Below are 24,959 nucleotides of genomic sequence, written 5' to 3' on the forward strand. Positions count from 1 at the left end.
ATATTCAGTTAACTTCTCATTGTGTTGTTACTTTTAAAGGGCCACCTTTCTATGCAATGTGTAAAGAATACATGGACAAACACTAATGCAACCATGGCTATAGCTCAGGCTAAATGCTAAAGTCAATGTAATAACAAACATGCTGGTGTTTAACAGATATCTTTATCCTGTTCACCATCTTATTTTAGTGTGATAGCATGATAACATTAGCTAATTATTTGCTCATAAAGTAGTGGACAAACTGACACTCTGACCTGATGATGGCGCTAGAGGGGTCACAAAAGTCAAAAGGGGACATGAATGACTGTATCACATGCCATGGCAGTCCATCCAATAGTTGTTGAGACATTTCGTGTCAATCCACAAATGTCAACCAACCACATGGTGGCGCTAGAGGAGGAGTCAGGGGACTACTACAATCAGCAGGATTGAACATATAGGAGCCATGAATGTGAAGAAGTATTGTGTGCACAAACAGCTGACAAATAGCCTTGTTTTCTCTTGGTGGTCATTTTCACACTCAAGACGAATCATAGACTTACCGTGAAGAAGACAAATGTAACCTCTCAGGGACATTTCTGACTTGTTTGTTTCAGAATGACTTCCCGTTGAAGCTCCCACTGCTGCTTGCCAGTGCCAGAAGTGAAAGCTTATGAAGAAGATTTTCATGCACGGCCTACAGTGAATGTGACAGCTTAGGTGACTGCAACACCCTTAAGCATCAACCTTATGCTTGCTGTTATGAGTTTCTATCCACCTATGTAGGCTAACATATTAACAAAGTGGCAGAAGGGAGAAGAAAAGGTAGTTTTTGCAGAAGTGAGCAGAGTCCGGAGGAATTTTAAGAAATTTGATTTAACTCATTACAATTTGTATACAATATACAATATGTGCAGTGCAGTTGATCATACAAATGCAAAAGGAAAACCAAAGCAGCATGCGTTATCTTATAAACAAAACAAAAGTCGACAAGTCCCAACTGTGCTGTTTCTATCTTTTGATCTTACTTGTAAGATAGCATTCACAGTAAATACTTTAAATGGGGACTGATGCCACGGATCTCATCATAGTGTGATGTTTGTACGTTTTCATATTCCTTCTTCAATGATTCTGGGGGATACAGCATTGCATGGATTAGCCGGTGGCGATGTCAATAGGTTGGATACATTGAATGTGTTTCACCCAATTATTCTTTACAGCAAAGACTTAACAAGACAAGTTTAATCCAGAGAACAAGAATGTTTCTTGTTCTCTGGCCTCGCCTTGCCAACATTAAACATTGGTCTGGCCTTGTTAGTGAGCTTGAAGTGCAGATATCTTATTTACATTTTGTCATTTAGACTTAAAATTAGCATTTTCCCTTATTTATGCCACAGACCGTCTTCAAAAAGGGATTCCACTCAGTTCCCCTTGAGGAAAACACCCATTAATTAAATAAGAAAATAGGCTGCGCTGCGACACTGATGTAGTAATGAATTGGTAATGTTATGGCTCTCATTAAAATGGGCTGTGTTCAGATGGTAAACATGCACATTTAAAAGCGAGATGTCATAAAACATACACGTTTTAAAAAGTCAGAGAGTGGCACAACTGCATATTAGCTCATTTATAATGCTAACAGAGCTAATTATGCAAATCTTTTTTTCCATTAGACTGCAAGAAAGCAAGTTGCAGGGTGGCATCGTGAGTCAGGTGATGGCCTATTGGTCTATCAGCATTTCGCAGACTTCAGCTTAATTGACCTCGACTGGAGACCATATCTGCAGGCCAAGTGTTCAAATCCCCAGTGCCAGAAGTTATCAGCCCTGCAGAGGTGTCCTTGAAGTCCTGCATTATATCAGTCAGTGGTGCTGCTCTGTGGCTATAGGAGTTGCCTACGTGGGGAGTCATTGCATGTTGGACCAAACATATTTCAGTCCAGATTAACTTGATTTTGTGTAGTATTAGGGAATTGCTTTCCATACCAACTGATTTGATTGAGATGGTGTCTGAACTGATTGTACCAACACCTACCTGCACATTTCATCATGATGACAATTGGCAGCATGCCAATAGGCTAGTTGTAGATAGGACGGACTTCGTTGTTTTTTTGGAGTCAAGACACACGCAAATAGTCTAAATAACACCAAAAGTAGTGTGATTCTGTTGTCAAAGTAAAAGCTTACAGCTAACCTAATGCTTCATGGGGAAAGAAACAAGAGACCCGCTACATTTGGGTGAGACAACACCTGGATTTTAAAAACAAAGATTGCTTGGAAAACTAGAAAGAAACTGTACCGAGACACCCTTAATTCTTGATCTGGGATTTTTTTTTTTGCTTCTTTACAAACGTTTGCGGTTTTACTTTGAAGGCGTCTACCGGAAACTCTCTATGTCATCGCGTGTATTTGCCTCTGCTGCTATGGAAACCACAGTCTGTGGGCGGAGCTTGCTGGTACCATTCGACTCTGTGTTCGATGCGGAGATGAAGTCCTCGTTGACCAGCGAACAGTTCTCCTCCCGACGAGCTACTGTAGCGCGCAACTTTTAGTGTCCGCTGTTCGTGCAGTCTGCGGACTTATCCAGAGAACAACCCAGACATTTTACCCCCAGTTGCAGTCTTTTTTCCCCCCCTGTTATCCAGGCCGGGCTAGACGTGTCTGCACAGTACCCCCACCACCTTTCGGGTGCAGCAAAATAGTCTGTCTGGTGCTTTAACGGGAAGAAAAAAACAACATCAACACACTTTTGTTGGACTGTTTTTCCGAACATGACGAGAACATGTGGACGTAGGTGTGAACCCACTGGTGATGAGGATTATCTCCGCAACTAACACGCATGCAGTGAGGCGCCCTGGTTGCGGATTCAGCCTGTGCTCGGTCACCGAGTCGAGGGGGAGAAATTGGGAGAAGTCGCGTGGAGCACAAAGAGCTTTTTAAAGCCGAGGACACAACAAGTTTGGACCATGCACCAGCTGTGCTGACAGAGGACCGAGGAGGCTAGGAGAGGAGGTGAAACACTGACTGACGTTTTCTTTCTATCCACACTGTCATCACAACACAAAGTTGGACAATTCAGAGAAGTTTCCAGTCTGTGTGCGACCAGTTACACGTGCTTTATATTCACTATCGACTGAAACTTCACTTAGCCAAAGTGAATTTTTAATTGTTTTTACTGCAGCGTTTTTGACCACAGTGTGAGGCTCTCTGAACTGAAGTCCACTTTAAATGCGGACTGGTTTGCGGCCAGTGAGTGCACAGCCGTGCCACTTTATTTTTAATTCAAGACAAAGCGGAAGAACAGAGAACAGGTTAACCGTTCACCATTTGGTAACAGCACTATGGAGCTGACATACAGGAGCGTTGTGCTGCTGGGGTGCGTCTTCCTTGACTGGACTCTCCCGGCTTCTGCAGAGGAAGGTGAGTCTGGATTTGTTTTCTGTGGTTACACGGCTGACTGAGATGTCCAACTAGGATTACATCCTGTTCCTTGCACCCCCCCCCCCCCCCAAAAAAAGAGAATGCAGTAAAAACCACAAGCAATTTTAAGAGCATTCAATGCTAAGAATATATCCCAAATCACAGGGGAATAATCATAGAAATATCATGGCAGGATGCAGGATGTTACATACATAGCATTAATCTTTATTTCCTTCTGGCATTTTATTTTGAAAGTGTTTCTTCCAGGGTTTCCTCTCCTGAAATCCTCAGGAAGTTAATTTCTAAGACGTAGACACTAATTTTCCCGTTAGAGTCAAAGGTCCCCCCGGCTGCACCCTTGGGACCCGTAACCAGCTCACCGTAAATCAATAATGAGACTTCCGGTGCTCTGAGGATGACACAGGGCAGATGTGATCTTCTGTGAGTTGATGTATAGAGATCTTTTGTGGGAAACGCATCAAACACTTTGTGTATAAAGTCTGGAATCGAGACTGGTCCTGGATCAGCTTTTGTGAGCCCAGGAGGGACGAGTAAGACGTAAGCTGTCATAAAGTTAAATAAAAAGATGCTTTCCAACTGTCGGGCGAGTAAAGCTCGGCATCATCAGCATAACAACAGGGCCAGTGTCTGGATAATTGGCTTAATGCAGGGGTGCAAGACTGAGCCTCACTGAGCCACTTTGACAAATCAGAATCAACCAGAAGGCCCGGTTGTCTTATTATTTTTAATCTCCTGCCATGTCTCTGTCTTGTTTTGTGATATTATTAGGGACGTCTCAGTGCTGCGGAGTGAACTGATTTCAGTTCGTTAAGAATGATGTCGAGGCAACATTTCTGTAAAACATTGGATATAAAAATAATAGGCCTGTGTTTGAGGATTAGAGGATGACAACTGGGTTTCTTTATAGCTGTTGAACCGCAGTTTTTTTTTTTTTTTTATTAAAGTACCTGACTGCTGTGTGTAGGCTGCATGCTGCTGTGCTCCTGTGAAGACTGCTCTTTATTCTCCATCATGCTATTTCTGGTCGGCACTGTGTCGGGCTTACGGCTGCTTAGGGTGACATTGTGGTGTCAGAAGTCTTGTTTTTCTAGATCTCATTTCGCCTCACTCGTTAGCATCACAGAGCGAAGAATGGAGACGTATGCTAATATTAACTTGATACAAATCATTGACACGGCGGCCATTTCTCTGGCTGGTTCCCAACGTATACTGCCACATGAGGTAGGTGTTTTGTGACATAAAAAAAAACAATGGGCTCTTTTACAATGAGACCCCCCCCCCACATTATGTTCATTCCAATCAATAGCTGCTGTGAATAGGAACACGGCGACCATGCATGACTTCACATACTCTGTGGCAGGAACATGAATCTGTCAACTGCTTCTGGTCTGAGTCTGGACGTATCCGCTGGCACTGAATGCCCTTTCTTGGAGGGGGGTAGACTTACAGTACGGCGTCTACTGTAGACTGAACAAACACATGGGTGCATCCCATCATGTGACATCACATCACCCGCGGTTTTGAAGCTTAGATTTGCAGCATTAAGAGAAGAAGTACAAAAAAAAAAAAATGACTGCAGCTGAGAGTCTTGAGTTCTTTGCGGGGAAAAAAACCCCGTTGTTGACTTTGTATTTCAGGCGAGAAGTTTGGGATTTCCCCAGACATTAAACAGTTTTCTGGGAGCCAGGGATCAGGCCATTAGAGGAGCGGTATCTCCTTCCACAGCGGGGGACTCCACCTCTCTGATTCAACGCAGAGATTTTTTGTTCTCTGGGACGTAAGAGATGCTTAACCTCAGATCTATGCGTGGGAAGCGATGCCAAGCAGGTTTTTTTTTTTTTTTTTTGTGGCAGAATCCTCAAAACATGTTCCTCGAGTCAATCAGAAATAGTCGGCTCGTTATAAGACGCTGGTTCCAAACAGGTGCAGCTCGGCCTCGACGTGGAGGACGGGGCCGAGGGCTTGTCGCGACTCATCGTCTGACTCCAGAACATCTGTGTTTCACCAAGTGTGAACAAGATGTCTGGTTTCCGTGTCTCGGGTAATGGCCCAGTCCTCTGTGCCAGCACACTCTGGATCATCCTCCCCCTTGTTCTCCCCGTCTAGTCGGGAATTCTGTAGCGAACCGATGGGGAGGGTGTAGATGAGGCTCAACAGCTGCCGAATCTCTCTCCTCCTCTTTCCAACTAAAGGATAAATGACTCACTTACCCACAGCAGCGCTGGGATCGTTCTTCCTTCTGTCTCTGTGAAGATTAAAACACAGACCTCTTGATCAGATAATTAACTTTGGCTCGGAATTAATAACAAGCTTTGGGTGGAAATTAGTAATGAGGATGCACACGCACTGTCACTCTCACACACACACACACACACACACACACAGAGAGAAAACAAACACTAGTTTAGTAGTGCCTCGCTTTTGAGACAGAAAAGAAGTACGAACCTTAAACTGAAAAAGGCATAAGCTTTTTAATTCTCACTGATGTTTACCGCAATTTTGAAACATATTTGACATTATGAATGTAAAGTACCCATTTAGTATTCCCTCCCCGCCCCTCGTTATTCCTCGCACATATACACGTTCTCTCTCTAACCGATGGCGAGATGCAGCCAGCGACAAAAGCACTGCAGTCTTTTTCCACCTGCTCGGGTCCAGAGCTGAACATAACATTTAACATAATATTTAACATAATTTTTTCGAAAGTGATGCAAAACTTGTCGGCACTCGTCTAAACTTGGAGGACACATTTTCCACTCCGGTGGCCGACGTATTCTCGTCTGTCCTGTTTAATTTCCGTGGCTCGGAGGCCTTTTGTGAGAGCTCGTGCTACTGAAGTACCCGTGTGATCATCTGAAGTGTAGAGACAGTCACTCTTGATATCAATAGACAAGTTTACATCCAAATGTAGTGCAAATTTCAACCGAATTTCCAGAAAGTCTGCAAAAGGAAATGCAACTGAATGCGAGTTTCTATCCACGACTGTTGTGCAAATACTGTTTGCGTCAAGACAAACAGCTGGTGGTGCAAATTCTCACGTCGATTGCCGTTAATAGTTTCAGAAGAAGAGGACGCAACGACATGACAACATTCAAAGAGAGCCACGAAAGCCCAAGCAAAGAAAAAAAAGGAAGTGGAAAATGTGATGAAATTGTGGCTTTTATGGTTCTCTCATCTATTCATTTGAGGAAGGTTCCAGTCTCCTGATTCACTGAATTGATGTTTTCGTCTGCCGACATTTAAGTGAAAGCCGCGGTGGCAAATACGTCGCATGCTTCCTGTTCGTCACGATTAATCTGTTGAGTGTGTTTCTATTTTACCTCCTCCGTCAAAGGTAAAAACCTTTTTGTGATATTACAAAAACAGAAAAAAAGTCCTGCATGCCTGCTCGGGTTTTTCTTTTGATGTGCAAATTAAGAACGTGCATAAAATCCGATGGATTGAAAATGCACCATACGGTTCCTGTTGTGACTGTAGATCCGTTGTGGCGGAGACGTACCTGAGGTTCTGGAGTTGATGTGTGATTGACTGCTGAACATCAAGTGAAGGCGATGTCTCTTTAGCAAAATGGATTATTTTTTGTCTGGGAGGCTTGTACTTAGTGCGTACCCTTTTTTTTATTACAGCGTTGTAAATCCATCTTTCCATACTAGCAATCTCCTGCTTCTGCAGTATGGTATGTTACTGCAGCTGTTACCTCCCTCCATTTACAAATCATCTCTCCACATAATGCAACAAGAGAGTGCAGCTGCCAGTGTGATTTGTTAAGCAGAAGCCCGACTTGTTGTTGGGGGTGAAAAACATCATCAGCACTTTTTTTTTAGCCTCTGCTGATGGAAAGAGGGCTGAAGTGTCATCCTGTCTCCTGCAAACTTTACACACACACACACACACACACACACACACACACACACACACACACACACACACACACAGTAGTTGTTTCGTTCCATATCACCCCCCCCCCAAACCAAAGCAACCCTAAACAAAAGAGTTGACATTCACATCTTTTGTTCTGACACGTGCTGCCTCCGTTCTGAACAATGAGCTCACACGCAGCTACAAGTTGATGCACCCGGGGGGGGCCAAGTGGGAGTAATGAGACAACTCGAGTAATACATTCACATTTCAATTAGAGTTACACGATTTAAAACATTCTGTAAATTAAAAAATGATGCATCTATACATATTTGATGCGGTAAAAATAAGAACAAAAATGTGAGCGTGAGTGGGTTGACAAAGATGCTCCAAAGAAGGAAAGCACTCTGTTCATATTGTGCAGTGTTGATTGGTAGAGGTTGGATGGAAGCGTCTGTATGTTGCTTCAAACAACTACATCCAGACACGTGACGGGCGTCTTCATATGGAATGAAAACATTCACGGCTCATATTTATGTAATCTGCTGATGGATCGCTTTCAGTGGAATGAAAGATTGACACGAACCATCTAAAAGCTAAAATATTCTCCCACACAATCTCTTTACTCCCCCCCCCCCCCCCCCTTCTTCGTGACATAACTAGCATGATGAATAGCTTAAAGCTTCTCAGTCTAAACTGAAACTCACAAAGTGTCTGAAATGCAGAAAGGATGTTTTTTTTCTTCATCTAAGAGGCCTCACTTGAGCCTCAATCCCCTTCTTTTCACAGACATGTAGCCTTTTCTTTTGCTACTCTCTCCACGTCCTCTGTCTGCTTGATGTTTGACTGGTGCTATGCTGTTTTTCTCTTGCCGACTGTCTCCCCTGCCGTGGAAATGTGGATCGTTTCCCAGAAATCCTTTTAAACGGAACCGATTTTTTATAAGAAAGGGATTTGCATTTAAAGCAACCCCCCCCCCCCCGTCCCCCCCCCCCCCCCCCCCCCCCCCCCCCTCCCCAACCTCTCTGAAAGCCTGTAGCCCATCATCCTCAGCACCTCAATCCGATGATTAGCTTCCTCAAGAGTTAAACAGGCATCCGAGTGCCACAAGTACTCTCAGTCCGTGTGTCCCCCCCCCCCCCCCTCTCTTCTCGCTGTGAAGGATGCGTATGGCAGCCGGGAATTGCAGGTGGATGATATTTTAGCTCGGCGAGAGGATACACTCCCGGCCCATACATCCATGTCAGGCACATTCTCTTTGGAGAGCCAGTCTGTCCTCCACCCACACGCTCCTCTCTGAGAGTGGGACACAATGGGGACAGGCTGCAGCAGAGAGGGAATGAGGCCACAGCCTATCAGCCATAAGCACCAAGGAGAATGGCACTTTCCTTTTTTTAGAGGGGGGGGGGGGGTTCTCTTTGAAGTGAGTCAAGGAGAGCTGGGGAGACCGGCATGAGTCAACGAAATGGAAAAGAGCAAGTGCAGAGAAAGAGGGGGGGGGGGGTGGTGGTATGTGCACGTCTGCGCGCTAGCAAAGTATGTATATTGCCTATTTGCAGTCTGTAATCACGCACACCTGAGGCCAGATATGTGAGATATATATATATATATATATATGTGATGAATATGTGATTATAACAAAGGGGGATTAAAAAGGCCTTTAATTACGCTGAGAAGAAGAAGCTATTTATCTCGGGTCCATCTTTCTCATTTATCTCACACACTAATCACAGCTGTGAGAGGCCCGCCGAGCATTGTGGAGCAAAAAAAAAAAAATCCATTGTGAGACGTTTTCTACGTTGTCGTCTCGTGCCTTGTGGTGTTTCTGTCGTTAGATTCAAAAATAAAAAATAGAATGGAATCTTGAGGGGGGGGGGGCGGGCGTCTGAGGCTGGATGTGCAAGAATTGATTAAAACAAATAGCAACCTTCATGTCAAGATGTCTCAGCTTGAAGCATGCACCGTCAGCCGGCTCCATTCGATTTTGAGTCTGGGATATTTTTTTTTCCTCACTGCGTCAAAGGTTGACCTACATCTGGTGCTGGATGTGCCCGTTTCTAAGTTAAAATGGAATCCACTTGGTTCGACATCAACCTGGAGACCTGCATGCATATTTTTTTCTTCCGCCTTCATCGCATGCACACGGCTTCGGCCGTGTCTCCCAGGGCCTGCTTTCATATACCGCCCCGAACCAGCGGCATAGCAGACACATTCCTGTGCGCTAGCTGCCCTCCTACAGACCTGCACACCGCGAACAGCTTTAGGAGGAAGTCGTGCTCCAAATAGGAGTGGGTCAGCTCAGTTAAAGAAGCATTAAAACACCTTTTTGGCAGCTTTGGTGTCTTATTGTTGAAGGGTTGCTGCACGCAAACTGTTCTTCCCCTCGTGTTCTTGCACATCACCGTCGCTTCAATAATAACCGATTTGCTTTCTCAGCTCAACTCTTATCCGTTCATTTGAAGAAGAGTCGTCGTATTATTAAACTCGGCCCATTTTTTTCCAGATATTGTCGGTTTCTGAACTACTGACTTCACCCCCTCGCTGAAAACATGATGCTCTTTGTCCTCTAACAAATGGCAAAGAGACGAATCCATCTTTATTTTAGATATATCGGTCACCGCCGCGCAAACAACCAATCGCAGGCTCGGAGGAGCAACGCACAGACTGATGAGGAGAATTTGCTCAGTGTGTCTGTTGATGTTTGGATATGGAAAAAAAAAAAAAGGGTGATGTGTCAAGATACAAGAGAAGATTCTCACAGAGAGTCTGTTTTTCTTGTATCTCGACTTGGATGTGTCAAGCCTTAGATGGTTTATTTAGCTGGAGTCTGCAATGTTAGCTTCAAGCTGTCCACCTCCCACTGCAGATTAGTCACTGAAAGCTCTGTGTGTGTGTGTGTGTGTGTGTGTGTGTGTGTGTGTGTGTGTGTGTGTGTGTGTGTGTGTGTGTGTGTGTGTGTGTGTGTGTGTGTGTGTGTGTGTGTGTGTGTGTGTGTGTGTGTGTGTGTTTTCTTCTGCAAGATTTATTCCCCCCCCCCTAAAATGAATTGTAGATTCTGCTTCAGTAAAGGCTTTGATGCCACTACTGTGTTAAAAGAACAGCAGTAGACATTTTTGGGGCTCATTGAGAGTTCGTTAGATGCTTCACAGCAGTAGATGGAGCTATGTGGGTTTTTTTCATCAAGCCAGATTTGAAATAAGAAAGGTCACCACCTGTCATCTGTTTATAAAAGCTCATATTTCCCTGCTTTTTCGCTCTAACAAATGGGAGTTCATTTTTTCTGCTGCAACTCTTTAGGATGATACATCATTCCAGCCCTGTGAGTGAACACACGTTACAACATTTTGGAATGGATCCCAGTCTTTTCTGTTAGTGATTAAATTACATAAGATACAAACATGCTAATAATTCATCTGTACCGGGAGTAACTGGCAAACTATCCGGCCCAATTATTGAGCAATCGCGGGGGTGGTAGAGTCTCCCGCTGTTTAGGAAGATCTTCCCGGATTTCAGCGCCGCGTGTCTCTGAAGTATCCGCCCTGCAGGGGTGCCAGCCTATGACTGACCCTGACCTCAGGCCTCCCCCGTGGACAGGAGAAAGTGTTTCAAGGCAAGCACTGAACCTGCACTCTCTCATGTGTGTGATGACACAGCTCAGCGCAGACGATCAGCTGCCTTCAAGCCTTCTATAAAGGAGATAAAGGAACAACTTGAGGCTAGTTGGTTTGTAGAGGGCAGTTCTGACTTCAGACTGAGGATTTATGATAGCTCACGGGCACAGAAGTGAAGCCAATGCTGAAGTGCCTTAAACTTGCATTCTTTCTCTGGTGGCAAAAATAGTTGTATGTCTATGGGAAAATGACTCTATTTCTCACTTCAGGCTTCAGTTTCTGGTCTCAATCTCTAGTTTCAGGTGTTCTTCAATACAACATGATGTTCATTGAGTACCTTATGGTCCCATTTAGAGCAAAGCAGGGTATGCTTTAGGGCGGGGCTACCTCGTGATTGACAGGTCGCTAACTGTAAGTTGTCTGGTCATCTTACAACGTTAACCCTTTCACAGTGTGATTTCTGTTTATAAAAGTTAATTTTAACCTTTGTTGGAGGCCTAAAAATGTATTTTTTAGAGTTGTACTTAGCACCACCCTCTCGTGTCACTTCTGGTTGCAAAAAAACAAGATGGCGACGACCGAAAAGACGAACTTGACATCACATTGACGTCCCCTTCTTACATACAGTCTATTGGCGCAGCAGGGAAGTGAATTTGGTTGTGTGTTCTTTTCTCCCGAGGATGATGGATGATCTTTAAATTGTATTACTGAATGAGTACCATTTCCCAATCTGAACATCCTTTCTAAGTAGATGAGTATGGCATTGAGTTTCTGTTTAGCTAATTTTCTCTTCCACTCCGCAGTGTCACAGACTGTAGCCTTTGACAACATCTAACAAAGTAAAAACCTTTTACCAAAGCAAGCATGCCTCTGACGGCCGTGATCACAAGAAGTGTCTTTTGAAAAGATTGAAGTGCTAAAATGTGCTGTGCAGCCCACATCTGTTAACTAAGGCACTTGCATTTCAATCTTTTAGAATCAAGGTCTATGAAAAGAAACTATACACTTGATTTTTAAAGCCCGGAGGCAATTACAGCCCAAGTTTGGAAGATTAAAAGGTGGGACACGCTCATAAAAATGAGCATTCCTCGTCTCCCCATGTTTTCACCGGCTATCTATGTTTTTTAATTAAATAAAATGATATTTTACAAGTAGGGTATAGTCCCTTAATTCAGTCAGCCTCCAGCTGCAGAGTTACTATTTACATGAAGATGAATATAAATGTGTGTCGCTACACTAATCGATACATGCGTGACCCCCATTTCCTCCTCCTCCTATAATACAGCAGCAGGTAGGCTTTAGTGTAGGAAATTAAACTAGATACAATCAGACGTTGTGGAGAAACTTAAATATCTTTGTATATTTAGTTAGTTTCACACTTTAGGCTTTTAGTTGACAGAGTTCAGTTCGGGAGCAAGTAGATTCTTGTCGTTGTCATCTGAGAAAAGGAATTTAAGGTGAAAAAATAATGGATGACGAGGGAAGAGAGAGAATTAGTGTAAACAACAGGAGAGGAACGAAAAACGTGGGAGAGGAGAATTTCATGGATAGATCTGCAACCAATAGTAGATCTAAACACCTCCATGGTTCCAGACTCTCAGACGTTAAGATTTTATGTTTTTCTTTTGTCATGCATGATAGTAAACGTAATAGCCTCGGGTGTTTTGAACTGCTTATTTTTAAAACTCTTTTTACCTTATAGTATTCTTTATTTAAAGACGACATGGCTTGTGGAAAATTCAGAGGTCTTAAAAAGTGCAGTAGAACCCTCCCGAAATATACCGAGTTGATAAAAAGTCCTTTAAACTTTTCCTTTGTAATTCATTCCTCCTGTTATAGGATTCTGTACCAGGAAACCACCAGGGAGTTGGTGTAGCCTGCAACAATGTTCTCAAGAAGGCTTTCAGTTTTTCACAGAGCTGGGTTATTTTTGAAGAGGAGGTTTCAGAGAGTGGTGCCCATAATTGGAAGTAGCGGGAGGTGAATTCACTCACTGGCGGATCAATATTCCAAAGTAGCTGAAATATGCTGTAAAGCTTAGCAATTGAATCAATCACACTGTTTGAGAGATAGTGCAGCGAATTTTGCGTTTAAAGCTCGGAGTCCTTAAATGTGTCAAGTGAGTTGTGAGTGATTAACGATTTAAACATCCGTCTTGTTGCTGAATTAAATGTTAAAATGTATTGCTTTTACTTCTTCTTGCCAATAGCAGTAGCTTCCTGTTGCGCACACGTCCAACAGCAAACACTGTAATAGATTGTCAAACCGTCATAGATGTGACCTCTCTGTAGATAACGTTCATCCCTCATCTGGTGCAGTCTCTCTGGGAGTATCTCTGGCCTCACGGCTGTGTGGATTTTGTTTGTCTGAGGGACGAAGTTGAGTCCAACGTGCACAAGTGCTGTTCTGCAGTTGACACCATGGGTCAAGAAGACTCATTACTCGTAGGCAGCGTTATATAAAAAGACACCAGAACCCAGTCGGCGTCTCATATCCTCTTAACCCTCCCATTTCATGTGAGGGTCAAAACGTTTCATACCTCTGTGATTAGAGTAAATATTCACTTTGAACTTGTGCGCCTTGAATAATGCAACAGATTTTTCCCTCCACTTTACATTTGTTTTGTGTTCCAACACCGGAGAGAAACTTTTTGTGAAATCCTTTCCTTATGATGCGCAGATGTATATTCACGTTTAACGTTGAGCTACAATTAGAAAAGGGGATTTGCCCGGGGATGAGAACATATGCTCGGCGGACAAACGACTAGAAATCAAAAGAGCTTCTGCGTTGTCGTGAATTTATTATGAGCGAAAGAACTCTGGGATTGATTGGGGGAAAACACATGTTTAACTGGAAATGATTAATGTAATGATTCTGTCCGGTGATCCCCCGAAGACGTGTACTTAATCCTCAGTGCTTTGAGTCCGTCGGTTTCATGCTCGGCAGTGTCGCATCTTTGGTTTCCGTCCATGAAGCTCCCTCCCTAACTAGGTCACATGCTGTCCTGGGACAGTGACCAACCACAACACGTAGTGATATGCGTCCCTAAAGACAAGAAAGGACAAAGTGTCAAACATTAACACTTTCTCTTTGTCTCACATCCCCCCCCCCCCCTCTTTCATCTCACTACTCCACGACTCACACTTGCAGTAGCTGAGCTCATCTGCACGTGTCGAGGGAGGTTTTTTGTCAAACAGTAGACGAGGGGTTAAACAGTCATGTGCCCCTCCCCTCCTACCATTCCAACCAGACCAGGAGACAGGAAGGGGGAACTACAGGAAGCTGAGGCCTGATGTCAGTAGACACAACTCTTGTCAAAGACACACAAAGAGGGCTCACACACACACACACTCGGTGCATAAGTTGTTATGTTCACGTGCACACACTGACCTACACTCACATAAACAACGCTGGAACGCCTGTGAAGGGAAATCGTTTTTTCTACTGTTTGCATTCTTCATGTGCACTGGTAGATAACCCGGGTTCCAAGGGCATTCAAAATTAGCATTTTTAAAGATTAACCAACGATATTCTTTGTTACCTGCGCTCAATAATACCTGGAGGACAATCGCTCCAATTATATAAAGATGGGGATAATTTATTTAGAAATTATTTGAATACTCCCAACGAACAAAACAAACTTCACTGACTTTTCTAGTAGCAGCTGTAATCCATCAAGCTAATGTTAGTGGCGACAACCTCGTTAACTTCACCCGTTAATCATGTATGAATGGAGTCAAAATAACACAAATGGGGGATTTTTTTAAAGAAGGAATCATTAAACATATTGGGAAATACTCTTTTAAGTCTTCCTTTTAGAGTTAGAGACAACTACTCTCATGTCTGTGTGATGACTATGAAGCTACAACCAGTTAGCTTAGCTTAGCAGAAAGACTGGAACAAACCCAGGCAAGCTGTTTCCAGTCCGTGCGCTATAAGCTAGCGGCGCAGACATAGTGCTATTCTCCTCCAACTTTTGGTATTCCTTTCATTTAAATGCGAAACATGTAAGGTATTAAATTGCCCCAGGCACCAGAACATCCCATAAGCAGGTCTGATTTCAGGCTTTGGAGATTTTCAAACATGTGGTAGCAGTTTCCACCCGAAACACATGAGGTTTTGAGCTCTACCTGGAGGACAGTAACTCTCCTGTCAAGAAGTGTCATATGGAGCAGCTTCACGTCCCAAACCACCAAACAAATGCTATGCAAGCAGGTGAGATCCCTTTGCTCAGCATTTCATGATCTATTTCACTTTCGTGTCTTGGATTAAATAAAATTATTTATTATATTTTACTGACAAAAATATTGTCAGTGTTTTGTTTTTTGTCCAATCAATGAAGCTACACATGTGGTTCATGTCAATGGTTGTATGTTGGGAAGATGTGAAAGGAAAGCCTACAGCGTCCAGAAATACATTATAATGATTCCAAGTTGTTATCAGCCTGTCATGGCTTCATGTCAGCTGACCAAGAGAAAGATTTAAATTGAGATGAAAGATGACACTGAGAGCGAGCAGCTCGATGAACACAGCTGTAGTTTTGGCCAAACACACCGACCGGTACATCTAGTTTTTGTCATCTTTTAACATCTCTTCCCCTCTCACATTCCCCTTTTTCATTATCCCCGTTCTTCCCCTCCGTCTCCATTTCTCTAGGTGTATGAGGGTAATTGGCACTCTGTTTCTTTAATTAAAATGAGGTCTAATTGTAGCTGAAGCGGGGCAAATGTTCGTAGGCCTATAATTTCCCGATCACACACCAGAGCCACGCAGGAAAAGTGTAAAATAGGAGGGGAAAGGGTACGCGGGGAAAGAAACTAACACGGAGGTGAACAACGGGATTCAATGCAAATAGGGTCCTGCTCTCTCGGTCTGAAGCCTGAAGACGGCCCTATAGAAAACGAGGGTGTAATATTTGCCATGTAGTCCCCCTTTGTGAAAAATACAGGGTCAGGTTTTACATTTCAAAAGAAAACACCCTCTATTGTTGTCTGCCTTTCATACAGAAAACCCGACACCTTCCCCTTGCCTGTGTTTTCTACTATAACATAAACTATACCATGCTAATTCTGATCTCTCAACACACCTCCTTCAAACCTGCCTCAGTGTCTCTACCTGGAATAAAGAGTCTTATAATGGAATATATTTGTTTTAAATGTTTCCATAAATCCGTGTACGTCTTCTTGCCTGCACCAGTATCAGTTTCGACGTGTTCGTACCGTAATTACTGTACAATTGTTTGTTTTGGTTGTTAAATCTGGCCGGATGACGAATCTTCATTGTTCGTACATTTTTCTAACACTCGGGGGACAATTTTCCGGCAGTAGGTGGCCGCCGCTGCTGTAAAACTTGTAGGGGAAACGCCAGCTTCCTCTAACGGGGCTTAGGTCTGAGCCTACTTCAGTGAAAGGCAAGTCCGTGCATGCACATAATAGAAACACTCACCATCTCATCTAAAACACTCACGCTCACACATCCTGTCTCATAAACCTTAATGATGGAGCAGTGATAAACAGTGATTATCATGTCGGGGGGGGGGGGGGGGTTGTTTCTTTTCCATTCCTTCAAAAGAAAACATAATCAGCATATGAAACAGAGGTAGATGTGCATAGATGGAGGCGGGGCAGAGTGTTATGAATGTGTTTTTTTTAATTATGCTGAAGTGAACTGGAGGTAGACGAGATGCGTGGAAAGTCCCGGCCTGAACTTTGTCATCCAATTATCCTCCTCACCCACCTCCCGCTTCCCTTTCTTCCACTTTATGGCCTCAGATTGTTGTCGTACAGCCGCTGGGCTTCTGCGGAAGAGGGAGAGAGGCATGTACGCGTTTCTTTACGATGGTGTTCAAATAGAGAGTAAAATAAGTAGACTGTAAAAGAGAAACGGGTAATAAATAATTGATTGAAGTCGCGTTTACCTCTCGGTGCGGTGTGATGACGAAACCGCTGCATTTGCAACAGTGACGATTAGTGATGTCATGTGCTGGTCAGCCACGGGAACGAGAAAAAGACACTTTCAATGCTAAAAGAAAGATTTAAATGATGAATTCTGCATGTGTGTGTGTTACATTATGTGTGTGTGTTCACTGAGGGAATGTATTAAATTAGCAGGAGCTACGATGTGAGCAGCAGTGGGCGTGATCGAGTGATCACCGAGTTCATTATGAAAAAATGAGGATATTAGGAGTCGGATATTTATAGGTGACACCAGACGTTTTCCACTTGTTAATTTACCGTTAATCATTCGGTATTCAAATGTTCATGTGTTGCAGTCCAAACGTGTTTTAATCTAAAGTAAGAAAAGCAGTGGAGCAGTATATTTTTATAGAAATGTGGAGCTTGAGAGAATATCCACATATCTCTTTACATTCCGTCCTACGGGTGGAAGGACTAAAGAGGCGGTTTCAACAGTCCGTCCTGAACAGGCCGAGCTTGTCCGCAGTATCTGATCTGTACCCGTCATTAAAGTGTTAAACGATGGCGTCAGCCGAAGCGTTCGCCTCAGAAGTGAAGCGCCCGGTCCGACTCTGCTTTATCTCCGAGTTTTTGTTTGGCCTTCATGTGTATTTCATTAGAATGTGGGTTTGCTAAGTGGTGAACGCGATTGCCTCTCACTTTACACACAGGATCACAGAGATTAGTAACTGTAGGCGTTGCAGTTATTTTTGTAAAATACTACAAGTGTTGTTGCTGTTTGAATATATTCATAGAGCACAAGGAGTCCCTGACTGCCTTCATGTCGTTCTACGTAAAAAAGGCCTTTTTCCAAACATCCTTTGCTCCTGTATACAGTCTTCCACAGGAAACTGACTGTAATCAGTTTTTGAACAGAGTGATAGTCACTTGGAAGGATGTTTTTCCATGAATCCGGCAGCATAGTTTCTCACATTGACACTAGCGGGCATCAAACTATGGGAGATGTGCTGACAAAATATGTTCGATGGAGGTATTTTTCCTGACTTGAGGGCAGCAAGTAATTAATTTTTTATGCCCAAATGTGTTCAATCCACAACGATATCAAACGGCGGCAATCAGGAACTTCTCACATTTGAGAAGCTGCAACTAATCAATGTTTTGATGATCCAAATTGCTGCTGATTTGTTTTGTATTCGTCAATCAATTAATTAACGGATTAATCACAAACTGAAGAGCCAGACAATAGGAAACATACATTTCTAGTTGAGGTGCTGAAAATGTAAACCAACAGCCGTTATTAAAGGAGCTGTGTTTAACATTCAGAGCATTAAAATATCATCAAACAACCATTATCTATGTAAAGATGTAGAGCACGCCGTCCCAACCGACAGCAGCTCCAAATGATCCATACATCGGATCTTACGCCTTTAAACCAATAGAAGAAGTAACATTAAAGAGCAACATTCTGATTAATACAGATGCAATCACTGAATCTGTGTGTTCAATTAGAACTGTATTGATTTGCTCTTGTATTCAGCGCCGACGTTTTGCACAATAGAGCAACATGTTGAAGTAGGAAGTGGAAACAACACATCTTAAACACTTTCTTCCAGAATTCAGAGGGAAACGTTTTTCTTATGAATAAGAACAATATTATTAAAAGGTCAATAGTATTACAAAAAAATTGGTTTTAGTGTATTGCAGGCATTGTTTTATTTATATGAAGCATTATTACTCAAATCAATAAAAAGAAATGTACTAAGACTTAAATAAATATGTCGAAACTAAATCTGGGGGAAAGGAAAACCATAAAAGAAAACTGGAAAAAGAGTTTTAAATGCCAGCTCAGATGGTGTGTGTGTGTGTGTGTGTGTGTGTGTGTGTGTGTGTGTGTGTGTGTGTGTGTGTGTGTGTGTGTGTGTGTGTGTGTGTGTGTGTGTGTGTGTGTGTGTGTGTGTGTGTGTGTGTGTGTCTGATTGTATTGGATGCCAGACTTTACTGTTGAGACTTATATTGGGAGCCTAATTCAACAAAACATCTTAATAAACCCAATGATAAGCTCACACTGAAACCCCCCCATTTCCTCCAGCATCCATTTTCATGCAAGTGCTCGCCTTGATGGTGGCACACAGGAGAGCCGCATTAAATCCTGTTTATTGGTAAAACCAAACGGCCTCACCCTTGAGATGAGCTTCTGTGGGGAACACGTAGGTGCTCTAAAAACCCGGTCTGTGACAGAAACCTCATCCCATCAGCATGAATACTAGTCACAACTCAGCAGAGACAATCTGCAGAGACAGCCGGGGGAGAAAGATGCCCCCACATGAAAAAGAAGAGCTCACTCTGCACCGAGTCGCATGCGGTTCAGGCCCCCGGTTTTTTTATAGTGGTACTGAATCATGGCGGAACTGCTCCGATTGTTTGTGAGCTGGCAGCCTGCCCCTCAAAAGATTAGAAAAGAAAATCAATTCTATTGTAATCACAGATCGCGACTGGAAGGGCTTAAATCTTTACATTGGGATGTCTGTGAGTGGTGTTCTCCTGTCCCAACTGCTTGTCCCAACTACTCTCCGGACTCTTTGCAGCAGGTTTAGTGTGACCAAAGGCATGCCGTGTCGCCGGGAACACAAGGGACTCGGGGGGGAATAAAAACAACCATGAGAGGAAGCATATTTTTTAGGGCAGTGGGAATGTTTCTGTAGATGTAATTGACTGGTGAAACTCCATCTTCTACCGTAATCCCACCGTAAGCCGTAGCCGATACTTGGCAGGGAACGCGGGGCTCGGAAATATGTTCGCCCCTTTGATTTTAAAGTCACCTGTGTGTTTCTCTGAATGTAAATGAATCTTGTACGTGTCATTTTTACATTTCCTGCTGTGAGTGACGCTGTGTTGTTTGTGTTTTTTTTCTTCCTCACAGAGGTCCTGATGAACACGAAGACGGAGACTTCTGATCTCAGATGGACCATCTTCTCACACGCCAAACCCGCGGTATGTAACCCCAGCTCCACTTTGTTATCTGTATTACTAACACAGACTTTGTGGTGTCTGGGGATTTTTGGCTTCCAGCTGTTCCTTTGTTACTTTGGCTATGAAAGAGCTCCTTATATGGCAGGTAACTGACAGAATAAAGGAAACGCCAGAGTGAATATGGGATTCAAAGTACATTGAAAGCAGATGCTTTGATATATCCCATCAACCTTGGAGTTGAAGTTACTGGCTGCCCACAGTTTTGAATACCGCTGCCAGAGAATGACATATTTGTAATTTGATCAACCGAGGAGTGGTTGTGAGGGTATTTTCTTTTTTTTGCCAACAGCATCAATGACCCAAACCGCTCGACTTGCTGATTCCTCAGAAGGAAAATGGTTGCACTGACGCTGGCGAGGAGGTTTCTAAAACCAGACAGAAACACTCGACGAATGTGTCTCCGTGTTTGATTAAGATGCAAAGCAAAACACGCCGACAGTCTCTAAATAGTTTGCACAGCCATTATCTTTTGAAGCCGTTCATCAAAAGCTTCACGTTGTCAAAAATATTGTTTTTGTGGATTTTTTTACACTAAAGCGTATAAAACAGTGATTTAGTCGGTAATGACAGGGAGATGTCGTGAGCCGTCTGCATCACAATTACAGATATGAAACGGTTAATATATGGTTATTTCTTTTTAGCATTAAAGGATTATGATACTCTCAACTTCAGAAACTTAAACATGATTGTTTAATGTTAGTTGTTGCACGAACTTTTTACGAGGAACCAAAATGAAGCTAATATTCATGTTAAACCTAAAATATAAATCATCAATATAAGTTGGTGGTCTAACAGTGATGTGTGTTGACTCACATCTTGTGTGAACAGGTTGAATGTTTTCTGTATAAAACACATTTCCTTCGCTCGGTCCTCCGGTACGCTTTGTACTGAGAGGAATGTCAAACATATGATCAGTCTCGTAATGGATCTGTGTCATTTGCACATCGCTCTGCTTTTGCTTAAAAAAACGACTTTTAACACTTTCTTTAAATGATTTACGTCAAATCCAGACGAGCCCTGTGGGATAGTTTGTACATCTTCATCACAGAAAGCATTTTGTTCACAGAAAACATGTGCTGCCAAAGTCCATAGCATTTATTTTTTGGAATTAAAAGGGAAATTCTCTCCTCCGAGTGATTCAAACCTGGCTCTCAGTGCTCTGCTGCACTGTAATTCATTCAGACCTGTATTCTGCCTCACTCAACACATCATCTGCAAATGGATTTTGAAGATTTACATATTTACATAACCGAATTTCTGAGCCTCAAGTTCAGCAAATCTGCTCAATTCTGCCCTGAGTATGTTAATTTCTTGCTCGTTTCCCGCTCTTGGGAACACAGTGATGGTGAACATGTTTGCTGTTGACTCAGAAGTCAAACATTAAAGCTTTTTTTCCGGTTGCATTTGGCTCCCCAACAAATGTGGATTTCTGTGGAGGGTTTTCGCTTCATACGTATATCTGTGATATCCCCCCTCTGTATTCTTGTATTTTAGTCTAAAAGTGTGTTTGAAGGGTGAAATCTGTGTCTGTCTCGGATGCTGTGTGCAGCAGTGTGCTCTGTTTGACAAGTGAGACTTGGATTCCCCCTTGCTGGGCTGCAGCTCAGCAGAACGAATGATTTAACAACCCAGAGTCAAATTTGGGCTGGATCTAAATCCACAGCAGGCCAGATCTGTCCCCCGGGCCTCTGACAGGTGCAGTACAGCAGAGGGCCAACAAAGAGCCGCATCGTTATTATGACGAACAGGGCTTTTAATGTGATGAATTTTTTTAAGACCCTAGTGAACGTCTCTCCAGGAGAATTAAAAATGTTCACAGGTTTTTCTGGGTCAGATGTCATTTTAACTTGCAACCTTTGACAACTCTTTGTTCTCCTCTTCTTCTTCTACTTTTTTTGTTTTTCTCAGTGGGAGGAGGTAAGCGGTTTAGATGAGGAGAACAACAGCGTGAGGATCTACCAGATCTGTCAGACTGACAGCTCATCCAGCCATTGGCTGCGCAGCGGCTTCATCCAGCGGCGGGGAGCGTCCCAGGCTTACGTGGAGCTGCGATTCACCATGATGGAGTGTTCCTCCAGGAGCACCCACCACCGCAGCTGTAAGGAGACCTTCAACCTGTACTATTACCAGGCCGACTCCAACGAGGCCACGCCCTCTTACCCGCCCTGGATGGAGAACCCGTACACCAAGGTACGTCCCCGCCCGCCCTCCGATGGTTTATGTCAGTTAGTCGTTCTTAGCAAAGGACAGCTTTTCTCTCTGTGGTTGTTCAAATTATATTTTTTATTGACTTTTAAATCTGCATTAAATAGTTACTCCACATATTTTACATATGAAGATCAGTTTAATTGCCACGGTTGGTGTCGATGAGCCTGTGAGGACAACTTTATATTTATACTTTATACTTTTATATTTGCTCTGGAGGAACTTTTTCATCTTTTCAACATAATTTAAGACGTGGCTCCAACTAACTATTGATTGTTTTTTCTATGAAACCGTTAAGGGATTAGAAAAAAATGCATTCAATATTTCTCAGAGCTTACAGCGATGCCTTTAATTAACTCGTTTTATCTGACCAACACTGTAAAACCCGAAAGAATGTTTAATTGACTCTTATGTGAGACTTTATATATGATGGCAAATTTGAGAAGCATGACATTTGGGGCATTTTTGCTTGAAAATTGATTAATCGAAATCAAAAAGGTGAAAGTTGTTTTAGATAGATCGATACATTTTATATCAGTTGACTTATTGATTAATCAACTAATCGCTCTAATTAATTATTTATAATGAAATAGTCATTATTATAGCCTGGATGACATCATCAGTGTTTCTTTGATCCTATGGCCGTGGTTACACTTTTGTGATTTGTGATCGGATGCGACAGCTCAGAGTCCACACTTGACACTTCAATGCGACCTGACTGATCAGGTCAGAGTTACAAGAAGGGGTAGTGGTGGAAATCTTCCTCTATGAAATGGGACAAACCTTTAAGACCTATTAAAGGATCATACATATATTTTTAATCCATGTATGTATGATGTAAGTATTTTGTAAACGTTTTTTAAACTGGCCTCTAATGTGCATTTTGCTCCCATTCATTCCATAAAAGTCGTCAGCCTGCAGAGACAACACGCGTTGATTTAGTAATGCATTTATATTAGTCGGCATTTAATTGCTTTCATTTTTTTGTCCAAGTGATTTAATCTTCACATGGGAGCAAGTGCTGTTTTCACAACCTGCGTGTTCGCTTATTGTTCATCTTCTGGCTTTCATTTTCCGAACACATAGCTTATGAGCAAAGTGCTTCTTGGCATCTCATTATCAAACATCAGATGTTGTGATGTCCTTGAACACACCGCCAAATAGTGGTTTTTATACTAGTAACTGCTCCCTGACTTCATTACCGCTTAATCATATAACTTTGACAGAAAAATAAAAGTGATGAAATGTTCACTGTAATTTATTACATTTCTCCGAAGCGAGTTTTCAAGTCCCTGCAAGTCGAGGTTCAAAGCGTACTGTAACAAATGCGAAACAATGACTGCCAGGAAAGTAGGAGATCCATCTAAAATCACAGTGGAATGCTTTGTTCAATAATGTGAAGCATATGTGATGTTGAGCTAATGGGCTGAAATGGCTAAAACATGCAAAACCCCCAGTCTGGTCCTTTTTTAGAAGTGAGTGTGTTGGAACCGGGCCATTACATAAGATCTTTTCTCTTTCTTCCTGTCCTAGGTGGACACAGTGGCTGCAGACTTTCTCCTGAGGAAGGGTGGGGAGCGGAAATTCAATGTGAAGACCTTACGTTTCGGCCCGCTGTCAAAGAGAGGCTTCTACTTGGCTTTTCAGGCTCAGGGCGCCAGCATGGCCCTGTTGTCCGTCAGGGTGTTCTTCAAGAAGTGCCCCCCCCTGGTCAGTGCTCTTTCCTCTTTCTCCGAGACGGTGCCCCGCACTCTGGTGCAAGAGGCGCAGGGTGTGTGTGTGGAGCACGCCGCCCAGCAGGGGCCTCGACCTCGGCCGCCAAAGCTGTTCTGCGGGGAGGACGGCCAGTGGGTGGGCCAGCCGACGACCTCCTGCGCCTGCCTACCAGGATATGAGCCCTCTGAAGGACACACTATATGCACAGGTGAGAAGGAGGCACGGTTAGGCCACATATACGAGGGTGTTTAAGGCAAGCAGAGCAGGCAGACTAAACAAGAAAACAATGGTAATATGAGAGGGGGGGGGGGGGGGGGGGGGGGGGGGGTTCACTGAGTGTCGAAACGCTGGAGCAGAGAAATGAGAGACGGAGGAAGTTAATGAGGCAGGGGAGCGGCTGTAGCACGGAGTGGACAGAGAGGTCAGGTGGAGAAGCACTTATCTCAGACGGGAAGAGCAGGGTCAAAGGCTTGCTGCTGCGACAACTCATAGTTCAGCTAAGTTAGAGGGAGCACACGGGGGAGTGGAGAGGTGAGCGGGGAGAGTGCGCAGGAAAGGGGGGGGGGGGGGGGGCGCTCGGGGTAAAGATCATATCACTTTTAGAACATCAAAGCAAAGCAGACCAAAAAAAGAAGGAAGAAGCAGGATGATTCTCTCAGGAGCTGTGCAGCAGCTCTGTCTAATGAGTCCAATTAACAAGCCTTGTGCGTGAACACGCTCGCACACACACTGCATCGCACCAACACAGATAAATGTTGAGCACTGAAAACCACCGAGACATAAGAAACAAATGCTACATTTTCTCAAGAAAATGTCTCGTTGAAGGTTGGCGTCGGTTTGATCTCTGTAGGAGGTATAATGATTTTTCATAACAAAAAAATAATAATAAATTCCGACATTTTGCTTCTGGTGAAGTGGCATTAGCATTTCCAGCATTCTGTCACTGAAGAGAGCCGTGAGGAAAATACACTCACCAGACCATAAAGGGAAATTGCCTTTATCGCAAGATTGAACTGTTAATTTGCTTCATAGGCCGGTCACTGAAAATACAATTGATGTCTGCGTTTAACATTAAATTACTTTAGCTGTAATCTACCAACGACAACACATATATTTTCTGGGTCAAACACAAGCTTTTAACGTAAAACTTATGAATAATGTCAAGTCGAGTGTTGTAGAGGAGCTAGATTAGAATATTTAAACAC

The 24,959-nt window shown here is 43.2% G+C and overlaps 1 protein-coding gene across 1 annotated transcript in view; it reads left to right on the forward strand.

The window, feature by feature from the left end:
• Positions 1-3,319: 3,319 nt before the first annotated feature.
• LOC306704684 (ephrin type-B receptor 4a-like) overlaps positions 3,320-24,959 on the forward strand; it is a gene marked incomplete at its 5' end in the record, with an annotated part of 31,271 nt that continues 9,631 nt past the window's right edge. Inside the window, 4 exons of the mRNA XM_079171150.1 lie at positions 3,320-3,398; positions 19,724-19,794; positions 21,742-22,023; positions 23,572-23,962. Of these exons, the coding sequence (XP_079027276.1) occupies positions 3,320-3,398; positions 19,724-19,794; positions 21,742-22,023; positions 23,572-23,962 (823 nt within the window). The remainder of the gene's footprint in view (positions 3,399-19,723; positions 19,795-21,741; positions 22,024-23,571; positions 23,963-24,959) is intronic.

The sequence above is a fragment of the Pholis gunnellus genome, assembly GCF_910591455.1.
Source record: "Pholis gunnellus genome assembly, chromosome: 13".
In the NCBI taxonomy this organism is placed as follows: Eukaryota; Metazoa; Chordata; class Actinopteri; order Perciformes; family Pholidae; genus Pholis; species Pholis gunnellus.